Source organism: Meleagris gallopavo, chromosome 2, assembly GCF_000146605.3.
Source record: "Meleagris gallopavo isolate NT-WF06-2002-E0010 breed Aviagen turkey brand Nicholas breeding stock chromosome 2, Turkey_5.1, whole genome shotgun sequence".
Classification (NCBI taxonomy): Eukaryota; Metazoa; Chordata; class Aves; order Galliformes; family Phasianidae; genus Meleagris; species Meleagris gallopavo.
Window position 1 is genome coordinate 71048581 of NC_015012.2, and position 9868 is coordinate 71058448.

Sequence of the window (9868 nt, forward strand, 5' to 3'; positions counted from 1 at the left end):
TCAGAATGTAAAGCAATAGCTCATAACTTCAATTGTTTGTGAAAATCAAAGATCTGAAAATTTAGGAAAAAGTGTTCATAATATTTTATAATCTTGAAAAAAATCATCTGAACTGATGCTTTTACATTTACCTGGTAACAACATTCTTAAGCAAAGACTTAATTTTCAAGCTTATTTTTATGCTTTGTTCACATCACATAAGCAAAACAACTACTTGCTCTCTTCTGCAACACATGCCTGATAAAATATGCCAGTCGCATAAGATATTTGTGAAGACGCATTTAAAGTGATAGAATACCTAAAATTGAATTGGAGCTTTGGTAAATATCTGAGAATGAGATTTTAGCCATGAAACCATAAAAAATTCACATTCAGATTTTGAGCAGCCTTAATGAATGAGAGGGTTTTGTAGGCTTTCCTCTAGTAATGTTGGAAACATGCCTGATGGCATACAGACTTGACTACACCACTGAACTCTTAGCCTTTTCCAAGATTGCAAGTTGGAAGCACTTGGCATTTTCCAGGAAAAAAAAAAGGATGGGGGAAGTGTTTTCTGACACCAGAAGATCTAATCTCGAAAACACCCTAATCACAAAACTCAAGGGAAAAAAAAAAATCAGATTTCAAATGTTTAAAGAAATAGTTTTTGGATAGGGTAGTGGGAACATAGTTGACATAATGTAATTTTCGAGCAGTTACCATTACAGCTTTCAAGGGGCAATATATAAAACACTTTAATGTCAGCTACAACCTTGTACAATGTCACTGGATATCTTTATAGGCAGACTTTTTCAGGTAGGTAAAGCACGTGAGTTTTAGCTGCTAATTAAAGAAATTAAATACACAAATGGTTACCTTTTTTGGATGCTTCAAAACTGTCATAGAGATTTATCTTTTGGGTGTCATATGTTAATGTAGTGTTTGGCAGAAGAGTTCTGTTTCTGTTGATTGTGTTCACAGCAAATCTGAAGGCTAATTCTTCTGCTCCCATTGGACCAGATTCCACACACTCAAAAATACCACCTGGTGGTGAGGGAGAGAAAGAAAAAAAGAAAGAAAGGAAAAACAAAAAACACTAGTAAGCCAAAATGGCATAAAAGAACAATTTTATTATCATTTTGGAAAAAATTTCTCCAGCCTATATGTAGGATATAGAATATTCTTAACCTAATAAACTTGATATAGTGCAATTAGTGTAAAATATCCCATGATTTCAGTGATAATGATATTGGGGTCAAACTATAACCCAACAGCACTAGACATTAATCAAACTTACCTTAATGAAAATACGTTGAGTGTTTTTTTGTTGTTGTTGTTGCTGTTTGGATACTTTGTATGTTTTTTGTTGTTTTTATTATAAAGACACTCTCTTTACTAGTAGAAATAAAAACACTATGACAATATAAAATAATCACATTATTTAGAAGGAAAAAAGTGCAAGGACGAAGAACATGTAATTATTATTTTACATACTTAAATCTGAAAAATTGCATTCACAACTTCTAGATCATAGGTACATGGAAGGCAAGATTTCTGGAGCCTTGTTTTCTACTGGTCTATGCATTATATAGTATAATGAAGTGGAAAGTTCATTGGAAATGCAATTCACAAAGAAGAATATTAGAAGGACACCTCAGACTGTGTCTTGATTGTGCCTCAGATGTGTACTGATTTATACATATTTTAGCACAACTGTGTACCTGAACATACATATATATGTTGAGCAGAGGTTCAAATTGTACTTATCTGCACTGAGCTCAATGTATATGCTAATCTTAATTTCAACAAATAGAGAATTCAACTACAGTCTACATAAAGCTCGATCACATGTTGAAAGCATCCCCAAATGGACTGTCAGAGTAGGACACACCTAAAAAGACAGGCAATTTCTAGAACTGCCTTAATCTTATATGAGCCAAACAAGAATGTTGTACGTCAGTCCTTCTCATCTTGTAATAAGATATCACTGCCCATGAAATATAAATTAATATATACTTTGCAATAATAATTTATTCTTTGTTCTGGAAAGGCCAAGAATATGGTGTCAATAAAAGTAATTCTTCCCAAGGCATAGAATACCTAAAAAAAAAAAAAGTCAGCATCACTACTGCCCTTTCTGTTCTTATGTTAACAGTATCTGTGAATAATAGTAACTAGGACAAGACAGGTATTACATCACTGCAAGAAAGTTTTTCATTCATTTTCTCCTAATGTGTACGCATTCATTTTGAAAGTAATGTTGCTACCTGGCTTTGTATTATCTAAAAAAATCTTATCCTGGTTTCTCAGAAAGAAACTATCAGTATAGGAACTAAAACCAGACTTTGCAAACAACCTAAATTTGGAAAAAAGTCTTGTTGAGCATCCAATTAGACAAATCATTTCTAAAGCAAAAATAATGTGTATTAAGTTATTAACTCCTTCCCTCTCATATATTATTAAACACAAAATGGCCTTTCAAATTTGCAAACCTTTTGATTCTTCCAGTCTGTTTCTCAACAGAATATGGAGAACAGGTGTTATTATTTATTTTTTTTTTTTCCCAGCATGTGAGCCCTTAAATTCCTGGTGAGTGCCCTAGGGACAGATGCTCGACAAGTATTAACCACTGAAATGAGACTTGTCAAATAACTATTTTAAAAATAGCATTTATAGGAGAGATAAACATTTGAGAATAATCCAGATAATCAAGAAATGATTCACTTGATTAAACATATAAGAATATATATAATAGGTAGCCAATATTAACAGCAATTTGAAGCTTAAAAAAAAAGGCAAATATGGACTTAGTACATTTTAAAACTGAAAAATTAACCTTATTTGTTTAAACAATAACATAACATGAGATTCCTGCTTTTTGAATTTAATAAACTATTCAGGACAATGTAATCTGATAGACAAGATTTTGTGCTGTTTAAGGCTTATAGTGTCTAAACATTATAAATCAAGCTATGATATATAGGAAGATTCTATGTTAATTTTTTTTTTTTTAAATGTTGCAGAAAGTTAAAAAATAGTGAATGTATGCTAAATATAGGTATTAAGACAAGAAAAATTACAAAAAGTTACCATAAATATAATCAGAATTAAGACAGGTTTTATAGATATTCCTAGAGACATGTGGAAAACACTTATTCAAAAAATTTTGAATAAATAATATCAGTAAACAGTAAAACAGTAAGCAGTAAAAAAATATTATATCCTAAGCAACAAAGGATTTACAAAGAGAAATATGCAATACAGTGTACCTTTCTTCTCTCAGAAATTTTTACACTAGATTCTTAGAATCATTTAGGATGAAAAGAGCCTTCAAGATCAAGTCCAACTATTCCAACTCTCAACAAAACAGAACAAACAGTATTGTTGATGGCCACTGCCATTCTTAATTGCTTAGTTTCTAATCCCTATGAGAAGCACGAGGTCACACTTGACTCACGAGTGGCGTCATCCACTCTGTAACTTGAAACCACTCAGAAAAGGGACCCCAAGCTTCCTACCTGAATTTTTGCTAGCCTCCTCCTGATATTCGCTACATCTTTCACATTCTGTGGCAGTAGCTGAAAGCAAGAGCACCTTCTGCCTTACTTCAACAGCTAAACTAGGCACTGCTGGGCATGCATCACGGAAGATTTGCTTCTTTGCTCCTCCCAGGGCACCTGCCACTGGTTGCTAGCAACCAGAACATCTTGGACTGGGCAGACTTTGGTCTGAACTATGACATCCTGGCTTGCCTATATGCCACAGTTGCCCTGGAGAAACATGCTGCAGCTCTGGGACCAGCACCAGGGAGGCAGGGGTCTTCATTTCAAGAGAATTCAGATTTGCCTTGTCATGACCTCCAATTTGAGAAGCGCTTGAGCTGGAACTGGACCAGAGAATGGCTGAGAGTTTTGACACCGACAAGTGCCCTGCAGCAAAAAGCACACGGCACTTCAGCAAAACAGAGACATGGAATACAAGTTTATGCTCATTTTTTTCCATTGAAAGATTTTCTTCCTTAACTTATATTTGCCTGAAGCTCAATACAATCTTGCTTTTTTATTCCTGTATTTTTCATTCTCCTCATCTCAAAGTCTTGAGATTGGGAATACATTGTCAAAGATGCAGCCAGTATATCTAAAATAAAGATGGTTTTGACCTCCCATATTCATGTAATTCTTAATGGGAGTGATAGTCTATCACATAAAAAGAACAAGTTTATGAAAATGGCAAAGCCCCTAACTTCTGTAAGTGGCAACAGCATGTATAATTTCCCATGTTCTCCACTAAGTGTTTTCTTCTCTCATTCACACTTTTTCTGTCTTCATGATAAATGCACACCCTCAAAGGTGGCAGCACAAGGTCTGTCTTCATCAAGGTAGATTTCCATTCATAAGGAAAACAGGTAGAAAGAACAATCTGTTTCTGTCATCCTATGATTAGAGTATTTTCCTGGGAGGAAGGAAAATATAGCTTCTGGTTACTACTTTTTAACATTTTTTGCTAGATGGATGCTGAATTAAAAATAAGAACTTTAGAATATAATTATGCCATATACTTGTTTTCTATCAGTTTCTAACTTGAACAATGTCAAACTTACACTTCAATTTCAGGCTATTTTTATGTCTTCTGAAACAGTGAGGAATTAATATCCCATAATTCAATACTTTGGATGCTGAAAGAAGTAGTTTCAATCTTAATCTGTGCACTAAGAGCGTTGAATCATCATGTTCTTAAAATGCGCCATGTCCTACTAATACACAAAATGGCTGAGAATGCCAAGTTCCCCCATACTAACAAGCAGCTGCTAACTTTGACCAACTTAATATTGCATTCAGGGTACCACAGTTTTTAATCAATCTACTTGAATTTGGTGTACAACTGTGAAGTTGCATACTTACATAGAGTAGAAACTTAGGCAGACACATCAACATTCTATGGTTCAGAATCTAGTCATAAAATAACAGCTCCTTGTTCTTCAGTCAAGAGCTCTGTTAAGTATATGTGGAAGTCTATGTTCCAGATATTTTCAGGATGCTCAGCAAAGACACAAGTATGTATGAATCCAGGCATTGATAGAAATGGGAGCATTCAATAGAGTGCTTCCTCTCTTGTCGCATGAGATACACTTGAAACCTAACGCATAATCATCAACTGCCTTGGTCTTACTCCTCACTCCTCCTTACTGTTCCCGTATTTAGCAATAAAGGCTGAGTATTTTTTAAATAAAATATTGTATATAAAATACATCTACTAGCTTAATACTGGAAAATAAATCAGAAATAACACTAGATTAAAAAAAAAAGGAAAGGAAATGAATACACTTTTTGTACTTCAGCTATACTTTACTGTAGAAGAGAACTTGTTTCTCCAATCAGTTATAGTGTACTGAGTCATGCTGTTCCTTCCCAAGAAGGCTTTTTCCTCTATTTCCAATGGACCTTGTATTCAGGATAGCCTGATTAGTAATCAAACTGAGGAATGCATTGCATGTTCTCAGATAAGCAGACAGGAGAGTCATAAATCTTGCCACTGACATGTAGAGAGTCAGCCAAGCCAATGCCTATCTCTGCCTAACAGCTTGAGAAAAAAAAAAAAATGTAGGTACTGGGATTAGTTTTATAATAACAACCACATGCAAAACCATAATAGGCAGAAACACAGGTCTTCATGTACAAACAGAATATCCTAGAGGTAACATGAATTTTTTTTTGCTACCTCACAGCAGAGAGAAAATTTTAAAGAAGTAGTTTAGCATTTAGTGTTTTAGCGCCATATGTTAAGTCTTCATTTATAGTGTTAATGATATAAGATCTCTGGCCTATGACAAAAAGTGTAGGGAATACAGCATCACATAACTATAGCTCAACCTCTAGCTCATAAAGTTTTGCTGACTGTGCACACTAAGTGATGACTGTATAGGTGAATATTTTCGCAGTCATGATTACCACTTCACAAAAGTTTATAAGACTCTGGTGGTGACCAACAACTGATGAATCGCAGTGTTGAGAATAATTTCAGATAGGCCAATAGAAGCCAGATGTGCAAAAACCACTGTGTAACAATATTTAAATATTATATATTTTGCAGTGATTTCCAGGATAATTAAGGTCTCCTGAATCCTGATATACTTAAACTACTTTTACTGAATCTGAAATTCATTATAGTTCTTCATTGCAGTCATCATCACTAATAAAAATAAAAAATAAAAACACATTTGTATGACTAATTATTGTTAAAAGAACCAATAAGGAAAATCCTGTCTTCAGTGTAATACCGAAGCAGTTTCTTCAAAAATATTTAAAATTTTTGAAAAAAATTATAGTAACATTTTATCAAAAAGGACAAACTACGTACTGCTGAAATTAGTATAAGTAACATAACTGTAATCATCTTTCAGGGAAAAAGTCTAAAATTGTTCTTTAAAAAGCTATACAAAGTAAAAAAAAAAAAAAGACGGACTTTTCAGTTTACAAGTCATATTGGTTTTCTGACTTTCAACTCATTTTGCTCAAATAGAAAAGGCCAGATAAAAAAAAAATACGTCAATGTGGACACGTTTTAGCAAAGATTACAAAATATAACTAAAAAATTTATACAGTAAAACTATATAAAAAAACAAAATAGTAAATATGGCTGATATAGAATAAAAGAATTTATCCTTTGTATCACACTATCACATTCTCAAGTTTGTTTCAACAGAAATGAATGCTGCATAATTACTGATGCTACAGGCTATTTTATAGTCTGTTCCTTCTGAAAAATTAAATGTTTAAATATACAACAGAAGACCACTCTACTTCAGGTCATACTCTGACAAATTAATTGAAATGAAGCTTGTTGACAAGTTAATTTTCTAAATTCATATCATTGAAAGCATATCAACTATGTATAGAGTTGTAAATTTTTACTGGTTTGGCATCAGGAATTTACTAGAATAGTTTTCATATATGAAATCAGGAGAGAATAATTTAAACCTGAACTCATTCTAGTACAACATCATTGACATTAATTAAGTTATGGAAACAGCATTTATTATAATTTATGTTTTAACTTGCATGAGGATATAAGATGAAGTTCCTTTTTTTAATGTAAAAACTTCTTAATATCTGTTTTAACAGCTATAACTTTTACATTATATTTATTCCACTGCTACAAGAACACAAATTCACACACTTCTACCAACAGATGAGCTCTTAATTAACACATTATTAAAAGTAATATCAGTCACATCATGGTGAGCAGTTATCAGGGAAGACTGAGGCAAAAAAATGTTTAAATACCTCAGCCTCCTTCTCCTTGTCTGTTGCCACCAGCCTGCCTCTGTTGCTTACTAGAGAGGATATGCTCTCCTGGCCTTTCCCCTTCAAGCTGAGCATCTAGTAGAAGCTTTTCTTGTTCTTTGTGGCATCCCTAGCCACGTTCAGTTCAAGTTGAGCCTTGGCTTTCCTGACCCCATCCCTACACAGCCTAACAGCTTCCCTATACTCTTCCTACAGTACATGTCCCTGATTCTACTGCCAGTGCATTTTCTTCTCGTTCTTCAGTTTGACCACCAGGTCCTATTTCATCCACACCAAACTCTTGCCTTTCTTTCCTGACTTGCTACTCCTGAGAATAGAGAGTTCTTGCACCCTGAAGAAAGCTTCCTTAGAGATCTGCCAACTCTGCTCCACACTTTTGTCCATATGGACAGTTTCCCAAGATGATTTCTGGACCGACTCACTGAAGAGCTGGAAGTTAGCTTTCCTAAAGTTTAGCTTCTTAATTTTACTCTTCACCTGTCTCATATCCCTCTAGAGCTTGAACTTAAACATAGCATGGTCACTACAGCCCAGGCAGCCTCTAATCCTGATGTCACCAATCAGCTCATTTATATTTATGAGCAACAGATCCAAGTATCACATCCTCTCCAGGTGGGGCCATCAATTACTCGACTCAGGAAGTTACACTCAGTGCATTCCAGGAGTGCCCTGAATTGCCTGTAGCTTGCCATGCTACTTTTCCAACAGATGTCTGGGTAGTTGAAGTCTCCCAGCAGGACAATATGTGATTGCAACGCCTCCTATAGCTCGAGGTAGAAGGCCTCATCGACAGACTCTGATGGATCCAGTGACATATCACTGACATGGTATGGATGATACTGAAAGCTGGGGGCGTAGCAGTTGCTGTGCTGAAGTAATTGATCAAGGTCTCTGACTGAAGGAATTTTCACTGGAATCAAGTGTGTTGCAATCAAGGCTGCTGTAATCAAGGCCGTAATGATAATTCTGTCCCAGATTCTGTGGAAGAGGGAAGTAGAACCAAGAATTTCTGAGGGTTATTGTCGCATACACTGATTTCATGAACTAGAAATTTATCAGAAAAATAAATTCTCATCCAATACAGACACAATGAACATCTTAATAATGCAGTGGAGGCACAAGTATTAAAAAAAAAAAAATTCAGTAAATTGTTCTGAAATGAGACAGTTTACATTAAGGATGGAATCAATATTTGAAGGAAAAATCATAGAATCCAGCAAACATTGTTGTACAGATATATAGATTTTTTAGTTATGCATCAAAAAGATTACTTGGTCAAAAGATATTTTAATACTGCTGTATGGTACTGGCAGCTCTAAGATATGTTTCTCCTAAAAAGATTTGAATTATCTGGATTTAAGACAAATAGAACTATATATTTTGATTGTAAAATATTTGAGGAGATAAATATTCAGTCAATGTTGGATTTATACTGTTAGTTTAATTTTAAATTATACCACAACAAAAAAATTTCTATTGTAATTCTCAAACATGAGGAAATACATGATAAGAAATAGTAGGAGGAAACAATAAGCCTGGATATCAACTGAACCAAAGTTGCTTGAAGATTTTTAAAAGAAAATACGAAGACATTAAAATGACTATAATTATCTTTACAATTATATTTTAAAAAACAAGTTCATGCATTCCAGCATTAAGTCAGATATGAAAAACAACATGCCAGAACCTTGCTTTTCATCAGTACAGTTACCAAATATGCTTTGAAAGTTATCAACATATAAAAATACATAAGTATTTTTAAATTAATATTACTAGACTGGATATGTAGCATGCATACATAAAACACTCCTTCTGATACCTTTTCTATTTATAAATATTACTCATTTCAGTCAGAATATCAATTGAGCATGACTACAGACAATTGGCAAAGAAAATTCTAAATGCATTTATCTACAGTGTTAGAATACACTGTCCATAAGTTTTCTTCCCACTTTAAGGATATGCATTAGCTTCTTCTGACACACTAAACAATTTATTACATAATACAATTGATAATCTGAATGGAATTGTAATATTCACATAGTATTTAGATTCCCATGACTAGAAGTAGCAAAAGGAAACAAAACACTAAAAGGAATGTGACAATGAAAATGGACTCATTTTGATAAAATGATCTTTCCAATATTTTAGCTAATAAAATGTTTTTAACTGTATTAAACATACTTCTGCTTAATTCCACTATTCACTTAAAAAAAAAAAAAAACCAGACAAAACACAGATAAAAACCTTTTCAGTTTTCATGCAGAAAACATTTTTCAAAAATTTCATTAAGGAAGACAATATGCAATGTAAAATGATTTGATTTTACAGAAATACGTCAATACAGACTAATGTAGAAGCCGTACACGTGTTTATAGGCTATACAAAGAATAGTTCCAATCTTCACTCTTTCCTACTTAGTGATATTAATCATAAGATGTGCATACCACAGATCATTTCACTTTATTCTAGAAAGCCATAAAACATATCAAAATATTGGCAAAACCAGCTTCCCAAACTCCACACGTAGACCATAGGTAAACAATAACTATAATACACTCTGCTAGGTTGTTGTTGTTTTTTTT

The 9868-nt window shown here is 33.7% G+C and overlaps 1 protein-coding gene across 1 annotated transcript in view; it reads right to left on the minus strand.

Annotated features, from left to right (window-relative positions):
- Positions 1-7769, minus strand: part of LOC104909885 (glutamate receptor ionotropic, kainate 2-like) — a 134242-nt gene extending 126473 nt beyond the window's left edge. Inside the window, exons 1-2 of the mRNA XM_031552235.1 lie at positions 7557-7769; positions 856-1075 (exon numbers count right to left, since the gene is read on the minus strand). Coding sequence (XP_031408095.1) covers positions 856-1075; positions 7557-7769 — 433 coding nt within the window. The remainder of the gene's footprint in view (positions 1-855; positions 1076-7556) is intronic.
- Positions 7770-9868: the final 2099 nt, after the last annotated feature.